This window comes from Felis catus, chromosome B2 (genome assembly GCF_018350175.1).
Source record: "Felis catus isolate Fca126 chromosome B2, F.catus_Fca126_mat1.0, whole genome shotgun sequence".
NCBI classification, from domain to species: domain Eukaryota; kingdom Metazoa; phylum Chordata; class Mammalia; order Carnivora; family Felidae; genus Felis; species Felis catus.
This window is the reverse complement of record NC_058372.1, coordinates 65,272,866-65,297,746: the sequence shown is the minus strand read 5'-3', so window position 1 is coordinate 65,297,746 and position 24,881 is coordinate 65,272,866. Positions and strand designations below refer to the sequence as shown.

Sequence of the window (24,881 nt, the reverse complement as noted above, 5' to 3'; positions counted from 1 at the left end):
GAATCAGAAGCAGGCTCCAGTCTCTGAGCCATCAGCCCAGAGCCTGAAGCGGGGCTTGAACTCACAGAGTGCGAGATCGTGACCTGAGCTGAAGTCAGACGCTTAACCGACTGAGCCACCCAGGTGCCCCCTTTTTTTTAATTTATTTTTTATTTTTTTAAGTTTATTTTTGAGACAGAGAGAGACAGAGCATGAACAGGGGAGGGGCAGAGAGAGGGAGACACAGAATCGGAAGCAGGCTCCAGACTCTGAGCCATCAAGAATTTTAAATTAAAACTTAAAACCAAAAGCAAAACATTACAGAAAAACTTAGTGAATGTATGGTAGAGTGAACAAGAATAAGTTAGTGTGATCTGAGTGTATAGTTTCTGGTGATTTTACATTATGTGTGATAGAACTTGGAAAATCTAGAGGAATGAAGGGATAATAAAATACATGCTAATCAAAAAAGCCATGGTCATGTCTTGTGGGTTGCACAATAGGGAGAGGGCTACTAGAATGAAGTATGGAATCTCTTCTATGGAAGAAGATGAATGAGAGACTCTAGCATTTAAAAGAAGAGGTCTAAACAGGGTGTACACCGTGAGAGAAAGTAAAAGGTGGTGATTTCGGTGAAAGGAAGTAAGTTCCTCTCCAGCTGGAAAATTTGGTGAGGATTCAGAGATGTGGGAGCAGACCTACAGGTACAGTATAGGGTGGTAACCTCACATAGCAGAGGGAAGTCAGGGAACATTGAAAGATTGAGAATTCTGGGACAGGAATTGTTAACTAAATGTTCCAGGAAATGTCACTAAAAATGCTGATGAGAGTAGTTCTGCTGGCCTGGGTCAGAGAGGGAGTTCTCTGCCTGCTTTCCAGAAAGTGGTGCTGACTAAATGCAATCATTGGCATAGAAAAGGAGTGAGCCATCAGCCCCACTGAGATTGGTCAGGAGTGGAATGAAGAAGGCATATGTGGTATGGGGCACAGAAGTAAGAACTTCTGTGCGCTCGTGTAGAAAAACAATCTTCTAGTCTCATCTGAGTGTACAGGGAAGGAATATCCCAGCAGTGGTGGTGGGTTGAGTACATAAGCTGGCACTAAAGGCTAGATTTGCCCAAGAGTTCTATGTTCAGTACAGTCTTCACTGTAACTTTGATGTATATTAGTATTTGATGCATAATAGTTGCTAACATTTATTGGGTATTTACTGTGAATTTAGATTTTACCTAAGAAGTCAATATTTACTAATTACCTTAATTTTTAAAATAATGCCAAAAAGAGGGTAGTATTATTATTCCATTTAACAGATATGTTCTATAGTATGGTTTTATTAATTCAACTCTTAATATAACTTTGTGGTAAGAGCAGATTTCCCAATTTCACAAATTCCCAGTTGTATGAGCAAAGGCAAATTATCAACTTAGCCTTAGATTTCTTACATAAATCAAAATATGTCAGTTGCTATTGACATTATTACAATGGTATATCCCTCAAAATACTAGCCTGATATCCTAGAATATTTAAGGTTCTAGATGAGTGGTTTCTTAATTTGGAAGACAGGGAAATATGAGTCTCATCAGGGGAGAGGCATGATTGGGCATGGTCAGCCTTGAAGACTCTTCTTCCTCCTTCCCCAGGTTTTGAGGGAAGAGAAGGAATGGACCTAGAGTAGACAGAACTTTACCAGCAATTTGCCTTCTAATAGCATCCAGCTTTCCCATAGGGCACTGTGTGATTTGGGTAGAACCGTTTAGACTCTAGATCCAGGACTGGACTCTTGATGTAAGCCTGACCATCAATATATTTCATCTCCCTGACCATAGATATTGGTTCAGTGTTAGGCAATGACTCAAGATGGTCCAAGAAAGTCAGGCCTGGGATTTTTCTGGGATGTTGGTAAGTTTGTGTGCTTTTTTCCACCCTGAGGTTGTTGAAGTAAGGGTTATAAATCTGGGACGGCTAGCAGCTGTTTCTTTTCTTTTCTTTTTTTTTAAATTATATCCAAGTTAGTTAGCATACAGTGCAACAATGATTTCAGGAGTAAATTCCTTAATGACCCTTATGCATTTAACCCATCCCCCCTCCCACAATCCCCCCAAGAACCCTCTGTGTGTTTTCCATCGTCCCCCTCCTGGTTTTTACATTATTTTTGCTTCCCTTCCCTTATGTTCATGTTTTGTCTCTTAAAGTCCTCATATGAATGAAGTCATATGATATTTGTCTTTCTCTGACTAATTTTGCTTAGCATAATACCCTCTAGTTCCATCCATGTAGTTGCAAATGGCAATATTCATTCTTTTTGATTTCTGAGTAATACTCCATTGTATATATATATACCACATCTTCTTTATCCATTCATCTGCGCCATTTGGCGCTTTCTGTACTTTGGCTATTATTGATAGTGCTGCTATAAACATTGGGGTGCATGTGCCCATTCAAAACAGCATACCTATATCCCTTGGATAAATACCTAGTAGTACAACTGCTGGGTTGTAGGGTAGTTCTATTTTTAATCTTTGGAGGAACTTTCATACTGTTTTCCAGAGTGGCTGCACCAGTTTGCATTCCCACCAAAAGAGATCCTCGTTCTCTGCATCTTCACCAACATCTGTTGTTGCCTGAGTTGTTAATATTAGCCATTCTGACAGGTGTGAGGTGATATCTCATTGTGGTTTTGATTTGTATTTTCCAGGTGATGGGTGATGTTGAGCATTTTTTCATGTGTTGGTTGGCCATCTCGATGTCTTCTTTGGACAAGTGTCTATTCATGTCTTTTGCCCATTTCTTCACTGATTATTTGTTTTTTGGGCGTTGAGTTTGATAAGTTCTTTATAGATTTTGGATACTAACCCTTTATCTGATATGTCGTTTGCAAATATCCCCTCCCATTCTGTCAGTTCCCTTTCAGTTTTGCTGATTGTTTCCTTCTCTGTGCAGAAGATTTTTATTTTGATGAGGTCCCAATAGTTCATTTTTGCTTTTGTTTCCCTTGCTTCCGGAGATGTGTTAAGTAAGAATTTGTTGCAGCCAAGATCAAAGGGGTTTTGCCTGATTTCTCCTTGAGGATTATGATGGCTTCCTGTCTTACATTGAGGTCTTTCATCCATTTTGAGTTTACTTTTGTGTATGCTGTAAGAAAGTGGTCCAGGTTCATTCTTCTGCATGTCATTGTCCAGTTTTTCCAGCACCGCTTGCTGAAAAAACTGTCTTTATTCCATTAGATATTCGCTCCTTTTTTGTCAAAGATTAGTTGACTGTACATTTGTGGGTCCATTTCTGGGTTCTCTATTCTGTTCCGTTGATCTGAGTGTCTGTTCTTGTGCCAATACCATAATGTATTGATGATTACAGCTTTATAGTATAGCTTGAAGTCTGGGATTGTGTTGCTTCCTGCTTTGGTTTTCTTCTTCAAGGTTGCTTTGGCTATTCGGTGTCTTGTCTGGTTCCATACAAATTTTAGGATTGTTTGTTCGAACTCTGTGAAGAACGCTGGTGTTATTTGATAGGGATTGCATTGAATATGTAGGTTGCTTTGGTTAGTATTGACATTTTAACAATATTTGTTCTTCCTATCCAAGAGCATGGAATCTTTTCTCCATTTTTTGGTGTCTTCTTCAGTTTCTTTCTTGAGCTTTATATAGTTTTCAGTGTGTAGATTTTTCACCTCTTTGGTTAGATTTACTTGTAGGTATTTTATGGTTTTTGGTGCGATTGTAAATGGGATCGATTCCTTGATTTCTGTTTCTGTTGCTTCATTGTTGGTGTATAGGAATGCAACCAATTTCTATGCATTGATTTTGTATCCTGCAACTTTGCTGAATTCATGAATCAGTTCTTGCAGTTTTTTGGTGGAATCTTTAGGGTTTTCCATATAGAGTATCATGTCATCTGTGAAGAATGAAAGTTGACCTCCCTCTGGCCGATTTGGATGCCTTTTATTTCTTTGTGTTGTTTGATTGCTAAGGCCAAGACTTCCAATACTATGTTTAATAACACTGGTGAGAGTGGACATCCCTGTCTTGTTCCTGACCTTAGGCGGAAAGCTCTCAGTTTTTCCTCATTGAGGATGATATTGGCATTGGGTTGTTCATATATGGTTTTTATGATCTCAAGATGTGATCCTTATATCCCTACTTTCTTGAGGGTTTTTATCAAGAAAGGACACTGCATTTTGTCAAATGCTTACTCCACATCTATTGAGAGCATCATATGGTTCTTGTCCTTTCTTTCATTGATGTGATGAATCACATTGATTGTTTTGTGGATATTGACCCAGCCCTGCATCCCAGGTATAAATCCCACTTGTTATGGTGATAATTTTTTAAATGTATTATTGTATTTGGTTGGCTAATACCTTGTTTGGGATTTTTGCATCCATGTTCATCAGGGAAATTGGTCTATAGTCCTTTTTAGTGGGGTATTTGGCTTTGGAATCGAGGTAATACTGGCTTCATAGAATGAGTTTGGAAGTTTTCTTTCCATTTAAATTTTACAACAGCTTCAAGAGAATAGGTGTTAACTCTTCCTTAAATGTTTGGTAAAATTTCCCTGGAAAGCCATCTGGCCCTGGACTCTTGTTTTTTGGGAGATTTTTGATTGCTCATTCGATTTCTTTCCTGGTTATGGGCCTGTTCAGATTTTCTATTTCTTCCTGTTTCAGTTTTGGTAGTGTATATGTTTCTAGGAATTTGTCCATTTCTTCCAGATTGCCCATTTTATTGGCATATAATTGCTGATAGTATTCTCTTGTTATTGGTTTTATTTCTGCTGTGTTGGTTGTGATCTCTCCTCCTTCATTCTTGATTTTATTTATTTAGGTCCTTTCCTTTTTCTTTTTGATCACACTGGCTAGTGGTCATCAATTTTGTTAATTCTTTCAAAGAACCAGCTTCTGGTTTCATTGATCTGTTCTGTTTTGGGTTTTTTGTTTTGTTTTGGTTTGGTTTGGTTTTGTTAGCATTGATTCCTGCTCTAACCTTTATTGTGTTCTGTCTTCTGCTGGTTTTGGGATTTATTTGGTGTTCTTCTTCCAGCTTTTTAAGGTGTAAGGTTAGGTTGTATATCTGAGACCTTTCTTCCTTCTTTAGGAAGGCCTGGGTTGCTATATGCTTTCCTCTTATGACCTTCTTTTTGGGCCTTGATGTTATCAGTTTCATTGGCTGCCATTTAGTTTTAAATTTCCTCTTGAACTTCTTTGTTAGCCCATTCATTCTTTTATTAGGATGTTGTGTACTCTCCAGGTATTTGTTATCTTTCGAGATTTTTTCTTGTGGTTGATTTTGAGTTTCATAGTGTTGTAGTCTAAAAATGTGCATGGTATGATCTTGAATTTTTTGTACTTGTTGAGGGCTGATTTGTGTCCCAATATGTGGTCTTTTCTGGAGAATGTTCTATGTACACTGGAGAGGAATGTATATTCCGCTGCTTTAGGACAAAATGTTCTGAATATATCTGTTAAAGTCCATCTGGTCCAGTGTGTCATTCAAAGCCATTGTTTCCTTGTTGGTTTTCTGTTGGTTTTTCTGTTTAGATGATCTGTTCAGTGTTGTAAGTGGGGTATTGAAGTCCCCTACTATTATGATATTATTATCAATGATTTTCTTTATTTTGTGATTAATTGATTTATATATTTGGGTGCTCTCACATTTGGAGCATAAATGTTTCCAATTGTAGGTCTTCTTGGTACATAGACCCCTTCATTATGAAATAATGCCCTTCTTAATCTCTTGATACAGTCTTTATTTTAGAGTCTAGATGGTCTGATATAAATATGGCTACTCCAGCTTTCTTTTTTCGACCATTAGCATGATAGATGGCTCTCCATCCCCATACTTTCAATCTCAAGGTGTCTTTAGGTCTAAAGTGGGTCTCTTGTAAATAGTATATAGATGGATCTTGTTTTCTTATCCGTTCTGTTACTCCGTGTCTTTTGATTGGAGCATTTAGTCCATTGACGTTTAGAGTGAGTACCAAAAGATATGAATTTATTGCCATTATGTTGCTTGTAGAGTTGGAGTTTCTGGTAGTGTTCTGTTGTCTTTTCTAGTCTTTGTTGCTTTTTGCCTTTTTGCCCCCATCTTTTCCTCCCTCAGAGAGTCCCCCTTAAAATATCTTGCAGGGCTGGTTTAGTGGTCATGAACGCCTTTAATTTTTGGCTTGTATCTGTGTTGATTAAGTCCCTGGATATCATTTCTTCCATGTCTTTCTTTTGGGGTGAATTCCTTAATTTCCTCACTTTGAAGGAAGAAAAGGAATTAATAAGGTAAAAATAAATTATAATTAAAAAATTAAAAACACAAAACACACCAAAAGAATTCAAATAAATGGTGCTAGATCCTATGTGTGTTTTATTCTGGTTGTTGAAAGGAGCTTGATAGTTTAGAGAAAAAAGGGGAAAAAACGAAAAAAAACTGAAAATGTTTGAAAATTTGAAGAAATGAATACAATGAAATAGAATAGAATGAAATGATGGGCTAAAATAGAATTTGACAAACTTACAAATAAGTAAAAAATACAGTAGAAAAAAATTAAAGAAAAATATTTTTAAAGAAAAATATTTTTAATAAAAATTGAAAATAAAAAATTTTACTCTTTCTATATTCAGAAAAAAGAAATGAAAATGAAAAAAAAAAAAGAAAATTGAATAGTTGGACCAGCAAACAGACTGAAATACAATTGAAATTACATCAGTTTCCCCTAGGAGTGAAACTGAAGCACTTTATAGTTTGTAAATTAAACAGGTGGAGAGGCCTGTGTTGTTCCTGAAGAGCATGGTTGGCCCTGTTGGGTGGGGCTTAGTGTAATGGCCCCATTCTCCAGTAGATGGTGCTGCTTAGCTTAGTGGGGTGGATTTTTGCGTCACTTGTAGGTGTTTATGCGGATGCATGGGAGCGATGAAATTGGTGTCCCTCAGCTGCCCAGTCTCTAGTATTGGAACTTTGCTCTCCTCAATCAGCAATGGCACACCTGTCCTTTGTCTCCAGCTTCCATCCACTCCCTGCTTTTACATTGTCCATGACCAAGCCATCAGGTTGTCAGGTGGCACCTCCCTCCTGAGTTTTATCTAAGTGTGGCTGTTATCCCAACCCCTCACTTCTGAGGTACTGTGGCTTTGACCCACTCAGACCTTCTGGGGAGGGTCTCATCAAGCAATGGCCAGGTGCCAGCCCACCCCAGAAAAATGTCATGCAATCGTGCAGCAGCAGCATTTCAGGGATTATGGAAAATCACAACACACATCTGGCACCAGGCTTCACCCTTAACAACCTTATTTCAACACCAGCGAATGTGATTGTTCCCTGGGGTCCACTGGGACCTTTCACTGTGGAGTGGCTGCACAGTCTCTACCAAATGTCCTTCCAGCAGGGGAACTGCCTCTCCCCATGTGGCCTGAGGACTGCCCTGACCTCACTCTGCTGGGGTTTTGCCCTTACCAGAGCACCACCAGGTATTGAGCTGCAGAATTTCAGACTCTGTGCTCCCCTTGTTTATAGAGTCTTAATGGAATTTAACCCCTCTCCTTTCTCCCTTTTTAGTTCAGTCCCTGAGGCTGTTTCCACTTTGCTACTTTCTCTCCAACTGCTTTTAGGGGTGGGGTGCTTTTCCCATATTCTCCCCCACCCCGCCCCCATCTCTGTCCTCTCTCTGCAAGCAAAAACAGCAACCCGCCCTCTGCAGCTTCTCTCTCCCCCACTTCACCTCTCCGTGCAACATACCTGCTGAGTTCTGTGGTTCAGGTTGTGCAGATTGTTGTGTTAATCCTCAAATCAGTTTTCTAGGTGTGCAGGATGGTTTAGTGTTGATCTGGCTGCATTTCAGGGATGCGAGACCCCAAGAACTCCATTATTTTCTGCCATCTTGGCTCCTCCTCTGCTAGCAGCTATTTTGCTATACCTTGGAAGTACTATCTGAGCGTGAAGCCAAAGAGAAGACATCAACATCAGGAGATGGAGAGAGACAGATTCTTTGTGATGTCTTTGATATACTAGCTTCAACCTGTGCCTGAAACAGAATCAACCTGTAGAATTTTCACTTATGTGAGTTTGTCAACTCCCTTTTCTGGTTTATGCCTTTTCAACTATATATAAATCATTCAATTTAAAAGCAGTTGGACACAGAATCTTAGCTTATTTTATATGTCTCAGGAGATGATCTGGATAGTGGAGGGGTGGTGAGCCGATGTTGGTTCTGTGTGGGTATGGATTACATCTGTAACTGGTTTGGTCATACCTCACAGATGCTTGTCACAGTACACACTGGGCCTACGGCACACTGCCTTTGCCCAAGAAAGCACGTGGATAGTTAAAAAACAGAACTTACTGAGAACAGGTGAAAATACTGAAAACCTTGTTAAATGTTGATCCTGTTGCTTGGATCTTGTTTAAGGAAAGACAACTTCTTGGGATCAGTCATTGAGAGAGGCTTCTGAAAATATCCTGAAGGACAGGTCATCCCAATGCTGAGCATGTTTTAAACAAATGATTTATGTGTCAGAGATTGTCATCCTGTACTCAGGATGTTTTCTACTGTTTTTGAGTGTGTTACTTGTATTGCTGAAACCAAAAGGAAAGTACTCAAACCCAAGGACACTAGTATGGGAACTAATAATATGCTTTGGCCTCCACATATTCATTCATTTACTGGAACAGAGACTGCTAATTACTCATCAAAATCCATGTTCTCATATTTCTGGGCATTCACATCCTCTTTTTCAGTTAGGTAAGGCCATGTGACTGAATTCTAACTGCCGGAATATAAGTGGAAGCATGTCCCTCTTCAGACATGGGCCATAAATGTCTTTTGCATGTTTTCCTCTATATGCTTTTCCAATTTCTAGATTGCTGCAATAGAGCCAATTTTTAGGGAGGTTTAGAAGTCATGTGTTAAAGATTCCAGAACATTTGTCAACCTGGTTTCCTAAACACTGTGTAGAAGAGGACTGTCCTGGTTCACTTGTTCACATTCCCCTTACTGTTGGCCAGGAAAGAGTAAATTGTACTGTTGTACTTGAGCCATTATATATTTTGGGGTCTATTCTTTAGAGTAGTTACCCTCCCTTAACTAATACATTTACCAAAAATGTATTGAGCACCAAGTATGTGGAAGATAGATATATACTTTAATTAAAGGAGTTCTGTGGTTAAGAGCTGTAGAGAGTTATAAGCCCCTCTGGATTCTCAGAGAGGTTAAAGAGAACACAGCATGATTTACCCCTGCCTACTTTGCTAGCCTTTTTGTTCTCTGCATTTCATTCAAGGTGACCTCCTTTTAATTCTTAGAATGTGGCACATTCTCTCCTGTCTCTGCCCTTTGTACATATCTCCTTTGTCTAGAATGTCTTGCTCTTTCCTCTGTATTTTTTAACAGAAATTTTACTTCTTCAAGAAAGCCTTCATAGCCCAGACACTCCACTTTCTCAGTCTAGGCCCAAGGATGGGCAAGATACTCATTATATATTTTTATAGCACCCAGTAACTTCCCTTTACAGCTTTAATTATAAGCGGCCATTTTCTACATGAGTTATTATTGGAGTAATGTCTTTATTCCCCACTAGACTGTCGGTTCCTTTAAAGTAGGGCTCTTTTTTGTTTTCTTTAATTTTGTATGATCGATTATTTGGTAAGGTACCTAGTATAAAATAAATACTCAATTAAAATTTATTGAATGCATAAGATATAAATGGAACCCTTTCTCTTTCAATTCCTCATGGACTTTATTCATTAATTATCACTACCTTTATCATCACTATCAAGAATAAATCAAGTATTGGAAACTTGGAAAAGGTGATGCTGAACAGAAATAGGATGACTTTGGGGGTATATAATCAAATTTTTGATTTAAATCTGTTTAGTTTGAGGTGCTGAACCCTTAAGGAGATATCTTATAAATAGTTTAGAAGGCAGACCTATTAAATGGAGAAATTGAAGTGCTAAGATTGAAATAAGGGCAATAATTGAAATCTGGGAGTAGATACGATCGTGGAAGGAGAGCACAAAAAGAGCAAAAGGTAATATTTATGTGGAATAAATACAGTTAAGGATTGTTAAGGAGTCTGTGTCCTATTGAGCTTTGTGCTTTACTCAGTGTCTAGCATGATAATTATACACAGTGGTTGCTAATGAAGAGGAACTAATAAAGAAGGATGGTGTAATAGGCTTTGCTATAATAATGCTGCATAACAAATGACCTCTAAATCTTTGTGGCTCACAAGATTGTTCTTTATCATCCACAAATCTGGAGGTCATCAGATTTCAACCAGGGAGTTGGGTTCAGGTCTGATCCACATGTCTCGTATTGAAGGACCAGGTTGAATAAGCAGTGCCTACCTGCAGAAACCCAAAGTCAGTGTGATGGGAATATACATTGTCAGCCTATTCTGTTGTGAGGCACTGTATAGCATTGTGGCAATGGGTCTGTGTGTGTATAATCCTTTCAGAAGGAGTAAAGAATTGGAGACGAATCTTGCCTTCAAGTTGGAAAAGTAGGACCATGAGAAGGGGAGAGAAAAATTTCCAGGAAGAGAATCTTTAGTAGTAGATTCAGAGAGGGTCAATAATTATGCTGTGAAAAGACTGGAGTTTGTCTGTGGTTAGATATCATTTATGGGAGCATGTCAGCAAAGTGGTGGTAGGGTGCACAGACCACATTACCAATAGAGGTAAGGTGGCCAGATTTAGCAAATAAAAATATAGGATGCCAAGTTAAATTTGAATTTGTGATAAAGACTAATTTTAAAATTGTTTAATTATTCATCATTTATATGAAATTCCAGTGTAACTGGGTATTCTGTATTTGATCTGGCAGCCATATATTAGTGTTATGAATGAGCAGTAGATGAGGTATTGGAGTCAAGATAAAGGAGACCATTGTTGAAGGTAGGTGATAAAGGGAAAAGGAGGGATAAACTAGAAGGTGTATATAATTAGGAAGAGCTCTATTAGTAGTGTAGACCTGACCGTGTCATCAGAAATCATTACGCATATACCCATGGTGTATCTGGGGGGCAGGTAACACTGCTCATTTGGGGAGTTAATGCGACAAAGGAAAAAGTTTGAGCAGCAATTGGATACGATGACTCCGGAGCATCTCTGTGGCAATTTTAAAAAGTAGAAAGAAAATAAAAACTCATAAAACTTTATCTCAAGATATGAATTTAGAGTAACCTATGTGAGAAAAAACTAATAAAAATGTCATTATGTGATGACCATGGTATTGATCATATTTTGTTTACACTTAGGAGTTGTGAAGACTTGCATATGTTGTATCGTCTTGAGAGATACCTGAGGAACCAGGATAGAAGTACTGTGTAGGATGTGGGAGCTACTTAAGGCACTTATGACTTCTGAGCTCCTCTGAGGAGAAGGGACTCTATGCATAGATCAGGAGTCATGGAACCTATTTTTGGGAGCAAATAACTTAGAGGCCATATGGACACTCTCTGGGAGGACTGAAATGCTTTATGGGGCTGGGATTCAGGGCTCATCAGTTCAACCCCAAGATGCAGATTTTTGTGACCGATGCATAATTGAAGGGCACTGCTGCATTGGGATTAGGGACAAGGAGTCAGGTAGAGGTACTCCAAAGACAGTTTTACCTTGGAACCAAAGGATAAGTCTGGGGTTCAGCTAAGGAAAAGTTTTTTCTAGCTCCTTTAGTACTTTCCCTGAGAGCTGATATGATAATGAAAATGGTGAGTGCAGTCGGAAGAGGACACAGAAGAGTTACAGGAGAAAAGTCTTAGAAACAGGGTTCAGTGGATGGAGAAGAGTTCACCGGCTCTCTTTCCCTATTCCCCTGCCTCCTGTGCTATTGGCAGAGTGCTTGGGAAACATGCAACAGGAGACCTTACTGGCTGGAATGTGTTGGATATTTTTCACATAAGCATCTTTGCTGTAGACATCTTTACTGCAAGTATTTTTGCCACACAGCTAATTGGCTGTAAGGCAGTTTTGCTGTAAAAGATGTCATGAAAAATAAAAGTGTATGTAGATGCAGGGCACCTGGGTGGTGGAGCATCTGACTTCTGCTCAGTTCATGATCTCACGGTTTGTGAGTTCAAGGCCCACACCAGGCTCACAGCTATCAGCGCAGAGTCCACTTCAGATCCTCTGTCCACCCCCCCTCCTCCCCTGCTTATGCTCTCTCAACATAAATAAAACATTTTTAAAAATGTATGTAGATTCATGGCAATGCTATTTATATAACAGATTTTATTTTGTGAATTGTATCTAAGTGCTTCTTTTTTTTGGTCCTTCACTCATAGTATTATACACATTTTTTTCCCCTTGTTGATTTATCTCTTTCCTCAGCACATACTTTTTTTTTCTTTTTGGCCACATCTTCCTTTGTTAAGAGAGGTATCAGTTTCCGAATACTAGGATGCATATTTGTAACTGAGTTTTGTATTGCGTCATGGAAGCCTTCTGTTGTTTTTGGCATGTTGTTCTTGACATATTGTGACATGTCTGTTGATAGATGCGCCAAAGTTCTATGGGTTCACAAGTCCCCACCACTGTATAGGCCATTATGAGAACTAAGACTTACATAGTATAAAAATGGGAATTCTGTGTTGATGGAGAAATGAAACCAAACTGTCAACCAGTTGATGAAACCTACAAATTGTCAAACCAAACTGTCGTTTTTTTGTTTTCTTCTTGTTGTTTTTTTCTTAATCACGTAGGGCCTAATAGCCAAGTAGCTATGTGGTGAAAATTTTTGCAGCAAAAATACTTGTGGCAAAGATGCCTATGGTAAGGGTGCTTATCGCAGAAGTATTTGAAACTGGCCGGGACTTGCCTTAGGCAGAAGAGTTTGGGTTAGAATTCTTTCCCATCTGATGGATTCTTCATTCTTAAAGATCTAGCTCACCATCTGGTGGAGGATGGAAAGTGTTTAGCAGGGCAGGCTCTGGAGTCAGGCTTTGGTTCATATACCAGCTCCATCAGTAACCAGTGCTGTGACCTTTGGCCTGTTGCTTAGCCTCTCCAAGCTGCAGATCCTTTATGTAAAATAGGGTTATAAAAGTACTTAACTCTTAGGGCTGGTGTGAGAATTAAAGGTAATCCCCATAGTGTTTTGTATACAAATTCAAAATATGTTACTGGAATTATTTCTTTATGTCATGGTCTCCCTTAGTAGATAGGGAGCTCCTTTAAGACAGGTCAGTTTTTTTGTTTTTTCATTTTTACATCCCAAGTAAATAGCATATAGTATCCAACAAATCCCTTAATAATGTTCCTTATGTGTAGTCAGATCATATATCTCAAGGTGGGATTTCCAGATACTAAGTTGTCAGAGTCAGCAGGAAACCATGAAGACAGCAAAATTGCTTTCCCTACTGTTACTTCCTCTCCACCATTACAGGCACTCAAGTCATAATGCTGTGCAGGTTTACATGATTTGAAGAGAGATTTCTGCTTTTCTGTCCCTGTCTAGACAAAGAATTTTAAAGCTATATTTAGCTGCCTCCTATTTTAATGTCAGATTTGCCCCCGCCCTCCCCTGGTTATGTGCATTAAACAACTCTGCCCTGACAGCCCGTTGTAAACTGAACCAATCTGTTGTTTTTTTTTCCTCCTTGACTCAACCTAACAGATAATTTCATGTCTTGTAGACCAAACAATTGGTTGACCCAATAGGGTAAAATTCAGTCAACTGCTTAAAAAATTTTAAACAACGTATGCAGTGATATGTCTCATATTGCTTTATTGTCTCAGATTTGATATTTCATTGTGTTTATTTTGCTTTATGTTAAAATTGGTTTGGTCTAAAAAATATTATGGGCTTTTAAAAGGTGGAGATTAGATCCCAACAACAATTTTACTAAAAATGTACTGCAATATGAAATTATTGCTTACCAAGTATTTTGTGAGGATGATGATTTTATGAAATACATGAACACACTTTTGAAGAAAAAGTTATAAAATTAAGAAAGCTAATAATTTTTCTTTTAACATATTACCTATAGAGACTGATCTATGATATTTGAAGATCTATTTATTCCCTAAGATTCTGCTGAAGATAACTTAATGGCTTGCTTGGTTTGTTAAGTTGGCCTACTCTAAGGCAAAGGTCTACAAATCAGTCAGGGGTTCAGAAAGAAAAGATGGAAAGAGGAGCCAGATGCTTTGATGAGAGACGCAGAAATTAATATTCTGATATGTCACATAACTGGAAATGATTCAGCAATTTGACAATAGAGTTGTCTCTTTTATTTGCACACTCAAACAGCAGCAGAAAAACAACCTTCCATTTGATTCTTACTGAGATTTATTGTTTTTAATAATGCCACTTTTCAGAAGATAGTCATGTGCTCACTTAGACAGGCTGACAAAGTGAAAACTCGTATGTGATGCAAAGTACCCTTTGGGTGTAGATTAAGACATATATAGTGCAGTGACAAGTCAAGTCAAATGCCCACAGAAGACAACAAATCCCAGCCTCCCTTTCCCATGATCTGGCTCCCATTTTGCACCATAGAACCCACAATGGAAATCTGGCAAAACATAGAACACAGATGGCTACCAACTGACATGAAAAGTAAATTTTATTAAACATGTTTACATACATGAGTTGTTCATTTTAAAAGCACAGGGGAGTGTTAAGACAAGTGGTCAAAATAGAAAGATACTACCCAATTATAGTTAGTTGATTGTTGGCCACTAAGACAGAACGGAATCTAGTAGAAGTGCACCAATGCTTCAGTTCTTCCTGCTCAGCATGGTGAGTAGTGGTCAATCTGTGCCCTGTGGAATGATGGGCAGATAATTCTGGCATGTGTAAATAATAATAAATAATTCACTTGGTGCAGGCAGTATGTCTATGGATTAAAACCTAGTGTGTACACAGTGTCTACATGTGTTACAGCCCCACAGTAGGAATCTACACCAAAATATTTATTAGAAGGAATTTGGTCCATACTACATCACGTTTTCCAGAGGGTAAAAAATAAAGTCCATCTATAGACATTTCACCCCAAACTCACATACGGAGTCTGGCTAAAACCTGCAAAATGTCTATAACAAAAATGGATGGCTTAGATTTCTTGGTTATTTCAGTATAGTAATTAACGAGCAAACTGTACAAGTACATGCAACATACAAGCTGTCCTAATGTGGAACTAACATACATTATTAAATAACCTTTTGGGTTTTTTTTTCATTTTTTCATTTTTTTTAAAAAAAAACGTGCATGCAGCTTTGAACAGTTCCAAGTCATGCTGCTCTATTTGTGTGATCACAAAAGTTGAATGACTCATAAAAGGAGGGAGAACGTATCAATGCACCTGCAGAGTCTGCAGTGTGTAGCACATATACAGAATGTCACAAGGGAAATTCAAGGCCAAGAAAAACTCAAATGAAGAAAATGCAAGTTGAAATTTGACTTGTTTTATTTTCCCCCCAAAAGTAGGATATTTTGCATTAAAAAATCAAGCTTTTGTGCTTGCATCAATCTCAAAGAAATGTAAACTAAAATTTGATAAAAACATTACTTTAGTGCAGAATATTTCAACTGGAATTTCCAGTGGAATATTGGACAGCTCATACCATGCTCTTTCCAGGGCAGATGGGTATGTCTACACTGAGACATGGCCGAGAAGCCTGGGCATAGCTGAAAGTGTCTTAGGCTCAAATCCATTTCTAGTCACCATTTTGGGAAGTCAAAAGTATAGTTTATACACATGAGCATATACTTATTTTTGGGGATATCAGGAAGAAAAAGTTACTACAAGGAGTATTTCCAAAGTACAATTATGTGGTTAGTTTTAGTTCCCAGCATTAGTTGCAGATTGACTTCTCTAAAAGTCTTCCATGAAAAACGATGGAAAAAATAAATTAACGTTTTAGAACACAAACAGGTATGTTCTTCATTTAAAAAAAGTGATTCTATGATTATTTTAGAAGATGAATTTTTGTTTTCTGGGTTTGCACACATAAGACTTTGAAAAATTATAAAATGAAAGCCAGTGAAATCTTTCATTGGCCTCATCTTGCCTAGTTGCTGAACACTTTGGGGAGATGCCACAGAGACTATTTCAGCCCTTTTTTAGTGCTTTTGGGAAAAGAAAGGAAGGGTCTTTGTAAGCATCATGAGGCCTGTCGTGACATGTCCAAAAACTAGTGGAAATAACATATACAATGAAAAATAAAGCAAAACAATTCAAGAAACCAAAACCCAACAAATAATGCACAAATAAACAAAACACACAAAAAACAGAACTACTTAAACACCAGGGAAATAACACTGCTTGTGGTCTGTGCACAAACGTGTAAAATACAACTTTTCACAGAGTGAGAGTTTCCAGTTTGTTCAATTTGGTGTGTGTGTGTGTGAATTTGAAGTTTCCTCTTTTTCTGTTTGTTAGAAGCATCAGTGACTCTCACTAGCATGTTGACTCTTACTGTAATTTGATAGACTGCCTTGTTCTGTCATATGAAGCCAGGTTTTAAACAACGAGTGGGACATATTGAAAAACTACTACAGGCAAAACACAAGTTGATTGTCTGTCTCCAACAATGCTTTTTTGATCATGAAATATCTGGTTCAGATTATTATCCTGAAAGGTAGAGTTTCACTGGAATGACTCTGGTAGGAGTTCACTATGAGCGGATGCAGGGAGGCCCAGTTGAACTTTCCAGAGATGACTGGGAAGCCCGGCGTGTTAGGGGAGTCAGTGTGGGGTCCACCAGGGATGATGGTGGGAACAACTTGTACCATCCGATTACCATACTGGATAGATCGAGTTCTTCCAACAAGATTTGAGCCACACCCATAAAGCATTTATGGTCCATTCTGCCATAGTCCCCCCAGACAATGACCTGCAGAGACAGAGAAATGCAATAAAACTCTAATGTTTCTTTCATATTTGAAGAACTGAAAGCAACTATTCTGCAAAAGTGGGTCAATGAATGAGATGAAATGAATATAACTGACACTAAGGAGGAGGAACAGATAGAGATTAACATACAGGTGCTCAAAGAGATACTTCACAGTAAGTTTTAGATTAGATAGAAAGCAACTAATGTTTCCATAGTCAATGAGGGATATTAGCTACATAAACCATGGCAAAGAAATACATATACAAGTTTGTTTATATATACATTCAATACTTTCTTTAGTAATGACTATCTGGTAAGTGATGTATAGGGCCATAGTGATATAAAAAACTAAAATTTGTACAAGTTAGGGCAAAACAATGCAATTCGGTGTATGGTAGAGTGTGTATATGAAGGAGTATGTATAAAGAATGAAAATATTCATTAAATTTCTTTTATATTATGTACTTGTTAGTGAAGGTTGAAAAATAATTGTAAGCTGGTTCCTTTTGAGCATTTGCCTGACAATTCTGATTTGATAAGATGGTTAATAAATCGGTGAGCTTATAGCTTATAGTGAGCTTATAGCACAATGTGGGTCAACTCCTGTTGGTGTCAGATAAGCACTCATTTCATTATACTTACTCCTAAGGTTCTATTTTCTAATCCTTTGGTCATCTGGAGACGTTCTCAACTGAATTCATTCACCTGCTTCACACAGGCAGGAGTGGTGAAACCTGCCTTTCCAATGTGCTGAGTAATTTTGTCAAATTATTTAATCTCTGTGATCCTCATACATAATCTTTAAAAGGGGGATAATGGTATTTTATATACACAGTAGATAAAGTGTTTAAAAGAAATAATGCATGTAATTACTTAACAATGCATCTGACATTCACCAGTCCTGAATATTCTCTTTCCTTGCTTCTTCTTTGTATCCCATGTCTGGCACATAGTAATGCTCAATAAATTATCAGCATCATTTGCCTTGATTACCTACCTACCTACCTACCTATTGAGAAGAGGGGCTGTGGGAGGCAGGGTAAAAGCAGAAGGAGATGATGGAGAGAAGGAAAAAAAGAAGGGAGAGAAAATAAACTTTGTATTATCTATTACATCCACCAGATATTTTTTTAATACTACATATTATTTATATTGTAAATTAACAATTTGTTTTTTTCTACTCAAGGATGTTACCCTGCATTTCTCCTTACTGAAATTTGTGCTCTTCATGTTTGGCCACTCTTCAGTGTTTATATGGATAATGTGGACATTACAATGTAAAAAGTCAAACAAACTTTTACCTACCTGAAGAACTTTACCCTGTGGACTTTCGTCAAAAACCAGGGACTGTTGATACAAAGGATCAAGGGTTTTTCGCGCAATTCTTGTCTTCTTCTTGGCTATACAGGCCCCGTTTTCCAAAAGATACACTTTGACATAAGGAGCTGAACAAAGGTGACATTAACATATAAGAAGTTAATCCTTCAAGTTTAACTGATTTTATTAGAGAATGCTTTATTAGAGAATTAGAGATTGCTTACTGAAAGTTTCTCTTGACTATTTACATCATTTTAACTTTCCCGTGCTCCATAAATTCTATTCCTTAAAACCCTTATGTTACCATCACTGCCATTTTCCTCATTTCAAGTAAATGTATGTGGAATTAACCTAAGACTGAGTGACCTGGGGTATAGCTGGCATTACAGTTCACATTAAAAATAATTTTTTAATGTTTTTGTTTATTTTTGAGAGAGAAACAGAGCACGAATGGGGGAGGGTCAGAGAGAGAGGGAGACACAGGATTTGAAGCAGGCTCCAGGCCCTGAACTGTCAGCACAGAGCCTGACATGGGGTTCAAACTCACAAACCACAAGATCACGACCTAAGCCGAAGTCGTACACGTAACTGACTGAGCCTCCCAGGAGCCCCTACAGTTCACATTATAAATATAATAATATATAAATACAATAAAAGCTCACTGTTTCTTTTTTATGATTGGAACTAAAAAAAAATTTCATTTGTAAATGTGCAGAAAAAAATTAACTTGATAATACTCTTACTTAGACTTCGACAGTATAATTGTGCAACGAAAACCCAGATCCATTTTTATAGAATCAAAGAATACAGAAAAGCTGTCTTTTTAATCAATCAGATGATGCAAAACAAGAGCCTATAGAATTCAAATGCAGCAAGTACTTGGATTTTTTTGCTTATGTCAGATTCTCTTGTGCAAACTCAGTACGACCTTTCCTTACCAGGTGTAGACTTGGAACCAGGTTTTTGTGTGAGGCTTCGTGCTCTAATAACTTCAACTTCTAATTGGCCCTTTTTATCCTCCATTCCAATTTGTATGTCACCTGCAAGTGGAGGGGAAACAAAATGTTTCAGCTTCTTTGCAGTTACATGCAGTTAAAAAACAGAGGTATGTAATAATAGACTCCAAATTATGATCTTCACGATCTTGATAAAAAACCCTAATGTTTAGAGTTTCCTGATCCCACTTTTCTTCCCCTTCCTCCAAATCAGGTTTTGAAATGTTTCTCTTCATTTTTCTCGTACTAAGCCATGTTATGAGTTTCATATTAGTTTATAAATCGCTAGTTTATATGCTAATAAGATTTCTTATCCTTTTTATCATCTAATATATAATACTTCTTAGTAAAAAAGTATAATTATATTTCCATTATCTAGAGAAGAACACTATTAATGTTTTGGTGAATATCCCATCTTAGAAGTACTTTCTCTTTAAGAGAAAGTACTCCTTTGATCTATTCCTTTGATCTATTCCTTCCTTCTTTGATCTATTCCTTCCTTCCTTCCTTCCTTCCTCCCTCTCTCCCTCCCTCCCTCCCTCTCCTATCTACCTACCTACCTACATTTATCTACCTACCTACCTACCTATTTACCTACCTATCCCTATCTATCTATCTATCTATCTATCTATCTATCTATCTATCTATCTATCTATCTATCTTACCTACCTATCTACCTACCTACCTACCTATCTACCCATCTATCTATCATCTCTATCATGACCATGCATCCTTAATTTATTGACTAGATGGACCAGTGAATGGATATGTCATTACTTGTTTAACCAGATCCCTGTTGATGGAAATATAGACTATCTACATTGTTGCTATTATAAATAGCACTGGAATGAACAGCTTTATAGAGAATTTTTGCACACTTGGTCAATTATCTCTTGAGCATAAATTCCCAGATTTTTAAATATGGGGTCTAATTGAATGGACATTAAAAAATTCTATGTATATTGTCAAGTATCCTTCAGAAAGATTGTGCCAGTTTGTACTACCATCAGAAGTATCTGTTTTTCCATATTGCACACCCACTAATAGTGGTATTAGCAATATGTCTAATTTTTGTCAATCTGATGGTTTAAAATTTATAATTTGCATTTCTTTAATAGACAGGCTGAACATATGTCTAAGTATTTTCAGTTTGTATTCTTTCTCTTGTCTTGCCTGTTCATATCCTTTGCCCATGTTTACTAAGGTGTTCATCATTTTCTGATTGATATGATACTTTATTTCTTAAAATTAATAAGTTCTAATTTTTCCTTAGCTAAATAATCTTCATTTTCTCAGTTGTGAATTCTCTTCATTTGCTAGGTCAGCTGATCAACTTTGTGGTTCTGGATTGAGAACCATTACTTTTATAACTCTGTTTTAGACTCAGGTCCCACATGTCTCTTTGGTTTTTGTTTTAATCACATACACCCACAATTTAAAGAGTCAAACTGTTCTATAAGCCTATTTATTAGTATAAAAGATTCCCATTCTCTCAACTTCTTGCCTTCCAAAGATCACTGCTTTCAAGATTTTTAATATTTTTATGTGAAAAATTTTTTAACTGTTTGGCATTTGCCTCCCTATTTATAAATACTAAATTTGTAAGGCATTTTCCTATGTTTTTCGCTTTTAGATATTATTATTAGTTTCTAACTTCAACCTCTCTCACTGCTTTCCTTTGCCACCATACACTGACACTTTCTGTCATTCCATTATTCCGATATTAGTCTATATAACTATGATTACATAACATTATTTAGAAATGAGTGAACTAGAATATTGTGGTTACTTCTCATTTCTTGGACAGCTCTTTCTTTTCCCTATTTAATAAGTGTCTTTTTAAAAAGCATTTGCTTACATTTTTATGTATGTATCATTAATTCAACCCCTTATTCTCTCCTGGTTGTTTACTTCTTCCATAAAATCAAGCACATTAGGTGTTCTTAGATTTTATCTTATGGATTCTGACATGTTACCCTTTGGACAAACTGTTTTTAAAGTTTGTTGCAATTGTTATCTTTAACTTTTCCTTCACTATCATATTGGATATCCCAACCGTTTTTCTCTTGTACTGAAGCATTCATTTACTGGATCTTTTCTTTCTTTTTTAGTTCTCAACTTTTTTTAATTTACTTAGTTCATTTTGTTGAGGTATATCATCCAGTAACTTTATGAGCAATGTTGTGTATGAGCAAAATGTTTTGACACCATTCTTGTCAGTGTGTTTTTATTCCAGCCTGAAACTTACTTGATAACTTGGCTGGCTATTGTACTCTACATTGGAAATCAATTGTTACTCAGAATTTTGAACGTAATATGCAGTGGTCTTCTGGCTTCGAATATTATTATTGAAGAGTCCAGTGGAAATCTGATTTTTTTGGTGTTTATACTGAGAGAGAGAGTGGGCAGGGAAGGGGCAGAGAGAGAGGGAGACAAAGAATCCAAAGCAGGCTCTGAGCTGTCAGCACAAAGCCTGACATCAGGCTCGAACCCACAAACCATGAGATCATGACCTGAGCCAAAGATGGATGCTCAACCGACTGAGCCACCCAAGAACCCCTGATTTTTTGATAGTTTTATATAGAATTATCTTTCTTCTTAGGAAACTTGTAGAATTTTCTATTAATCTCTGGTGTTGTGAAATTCCATGATGATATGCCTTTGTGGTGACCTACTTTCATGCATTTTGCTGAGTATTCTTTGAGCCCTTGCAAGCTGCAATCTCATGTTCTTCAGGGGAATATCTGTTGTGCATGTTACATGTAATTTTCTCCATCATTTTTCTTTTAACTTAATTTAGGGTTTTTTTTCTAGTAGAAGTTTTCAATTTATCTGGCTTTGGTTTGATCCTTTAGACGTTCTTTTCCACTCCCAAGAGCATAGAAACATTAATGTAAGTGTTTGTCAGTATTTTCTAGGGTCTTTGTCTACCCAATTTCTCCTTTATAATTCAGTCTAAAATATTTTTTTTTAAGTTCTTAAGTAGGGAGGCAATTTCATTAATCTTTTTTTGCTTAGTGAAACAGTTAAGCCAACATCTTTACTGAATGATCCACTTGTCTTTCCAGGCTGTGAAATGCTATCCTTACTCTGTCTTGACAGAGTTTTCTGATAAATTCAAAGATTTTTGACTAACTTTGTTTTGTATAATGTCTCAAGTTAGAAACATGCATTAGAAATTAGAATAGTCATTTGAAACCAGAAATACCCTAAAATGTTGCTTCTCACTTATATTACTACTAGATGCTTTAAATGACTTTGTCAATCATGAAACATCAGTTTTCCTGTGGGGTAAAAAAGTGATTCTTACCCATTGCAGGGGTAGCAAGGGTTTGGCGGCCAACAAGCTGAGCTGGTCCCAGTCCATCAAGAAAATCACTGAATTGACTGTCTGCTCCTAGTCGTACTCCAGGAAATATTAAGCTATTAGCAAAAGGACAAAAATCAAAACATTAGATCTCCTAGAATTCATTTCATTAGTGTCCATATGACTACTAATTCTGATCATGAATCATAAATATTGGACAACTTACTTCGTGATTCTTTGCATTCATTGCCCCTGAACCAAGCGAAGCCCAGCACTGACTGACTGAGAAAAGGTCTAAATAAACTCTCAAGTTAAGAGCTGATGTTCTATTCAGGATGGCTTATAGTTTTAATATACTAAGTTTTCTGGACACTTAAAAGTACAAGTCCCTCCGTAAGTATATTATTGACATAAAATATAAGATGTAAATTTTTATATGATGAACCCTACATAAATAATTGCTCATGTTACATTAAATAACAATGCTAAATTAAAAAAATGCCTGATAATTTCTTCAATAAATATCATAGCAAAGTACAAATTCTTATTTACAAATAAAAATGTTTATTCATTTTTTAATGAACTACATTTTTATATTATCTGAGATTTTTATTTAGTTCAAGTGGAAAAGAATTGATTAGAATATGTCCATTGCTTACTACCCCATGACTACCTGAACTCCCTGGGCTGTAAGCTCCAGCAGAGAGTGACTGTGCCCTTCTTGTTTATTGATTTGTCCATGTACCAAGAACCATGCTTGCTACATATTTGGCCTTCAATGAGTAGTTTTTGAATAAGCACATTTCTGTAGGGATTTGTTATTCCCAATGTGCTTTTTCACATATTACTTCCTCACAATCAAGGGAATTAGAGCACAAATTTATTATCACACCCAGAGACCACGAAAATCAATCTATGAGAGGTTAAGTGGCTTATTCAGGTGGAGGTAAATATTATTTGATTTATTAATTTTATATCAGAAAATATTGTCTCTGGTCTTTCATTTGTATGTCACATTACCGTATTTCATCAAATATTGGCATTTTGTCAGCAAGTTTATCTCTATAACTTTCATGCCTGCTGATTTTTGCTCTTAGCTATATGTTGCTGGGAGGATGCATACCAATCATTTGATCAAATAAACGGACTTAATAGTTTCAGGAATGGGTAAACATAGCATGATCATTAACTTGGCATAATTTTATTTCATTTTCTAAACAGAACAAAACGATTCCAGTAAAATAAATTACTACTATTAGATTGATAAATGAGATTTTTGAATGGCAATAAATGAATAATTATAGGAAAATTTGCACACAGTCAATCTCCAAGTAACCCACCGCAGAAAAATAATTACTTAATTGTAAGATCTATCACCTCAGTAAAGGTTTGGTTTTACCAGAAAAATTCTCAATCATAGAGAAATGCAGGATTTTTTGCAGGATCTATATGTAAAAGCAGACCAAGTAAGTAAAACACAAATCTAGCTATATTTTTTCATGATTAATTTCAAAACTAACTAAAACTCTTTACACAAAAATAATGAGGAAGATAAATTTTGAGATCTTTTCCTAAGGTAAGAAAGAGTGATGTTTTAAAAACAAAAAAATGTAAGTTCCTATTATGAGAGTGTTAGACTTACTCAGAACCCAAAATAGTTTGGAGAAAAGGAGGAATATGGGAAATTAATTTTCACTTCTAAATTTTATTTAATTTTTAAAAATGTTTATTTATTTTGAGAGAGAGGGTGAGCAGGGAAGGGACAGAGGAAGAAAAAGAGAATCCCAAGCAGGCTCCATGCTCAGTGGGGAGCCCAATGTGGGGCTTGATCTCACGACCCAGGGATCATGACCTGAGCCAAAATCAAGAGTCTGAATTTTATTTCTAAAAAAAAATTTTTTTTTCAACGTTTATTTATTTTTGGGACAGAGAGAGACAGAGCATGAACGGGCGAGGGGCAGAGAGAGAGGGAGACACAGAATCGGAAACAGGCTCCGAGCCATCAGCCCAGAGCCCGACGTGGGGCTCAAACTCACGGACCGCGAGATCGTGACCTGGCTGAAGTCGGACGCTTAACCGACTGCGCCACCCAGGCGGCCCAAGAGTCTGAATTTTAATTGAGGGGTGTCTGGGTGGCTCAGCTGGTTAAGCATCCAACTCTTGGTTTTGGCTCAGGTTATGATATCGTGGTTTTGTGACTTTGAGCCCCACATGGGACTCTGCGCTGCCAGCACAGAATCTGCTTGGGATTATCTCTCTCCCTCTCTCTGCCCCTTCCTCACCCCCCCCCCCCCAAATAAAATAAACTTTAGGGGTGCCTGGGTGGCTCAGTTGGTTGGGCGTCCAACTTTGGCCCAGGTCATGATCTCACGGTTTGTGGGTTCGAGCCCCGCGTCGGGCTCTGTGCTGGCGGCTCAGAGCCTGGAGCCTGCTTTGAATTCTGTGTCTCCCTCTCTCTGCGCC

The 24,881-nt window shown here is 37.4% G+C and overlaps 1 protein-coding gene and 1 long non-coding RNA gene across 53 annotated transcripts in view; one reads left to right on the top strand and one right to left on the bottom strand.

The window, feature by feature from the left end:
* The window catches only part of LOC123385431, an 88,387-nt gene that overhangs the window by 55,626 nt on the left and 7,880 nt on the right, over positions 1-24,881 (top strand). Inside the window, exon 3 of one of the 3 annotated variants that reach the window (XR_006597910.1) lies at positions 17,986-18,529. The exons of the other annotated variants lie outside the window; for them this stretch is intronic. This is a non-coding gene — a long non-coding RNA (uncharacterized LOC123385431). Of the gene's footprint in view, positions 1-17,985; positions 18,530-24,881 lie in introns of those variants that run through there. 3 annotated transcript variants of the gene reach the window in all.
* The window catches only part of RIMS1 (regulating synaptic membrane exocytosis 1), a 490,562-nt gene continuing 480,190 nt past the window's right edge, over positions 14,510-24,881 (bottom strand). For all 50 annotated transcript variants that reach the window (XM_019830859.3, XM_023254106.2, XM_023254107.2 and 47 more), the window contains 4 exons: positions 22,422-22,534; positions 19,055-19,156; positions 18,105-18,244; positions 14,510-16,799 (listed from right to left, as the gene is read on the bottom strand). In XM_019830859.3, coding sequence (XP_019686418.3) covers positions 16,581-16,799; positions 18,105-18,244; positions 19,055-19,156; positions 22,422-22,534 — 574 coding nt within the window. In that variant the 3' untranslated portion in view covers positions 14,510-16,580. The remainder of the gene's footprint in view (positions 16,800-18,104; positions 18,245-19,054; positions 19,157-22,421; positions 22,535-24,881) is intronic.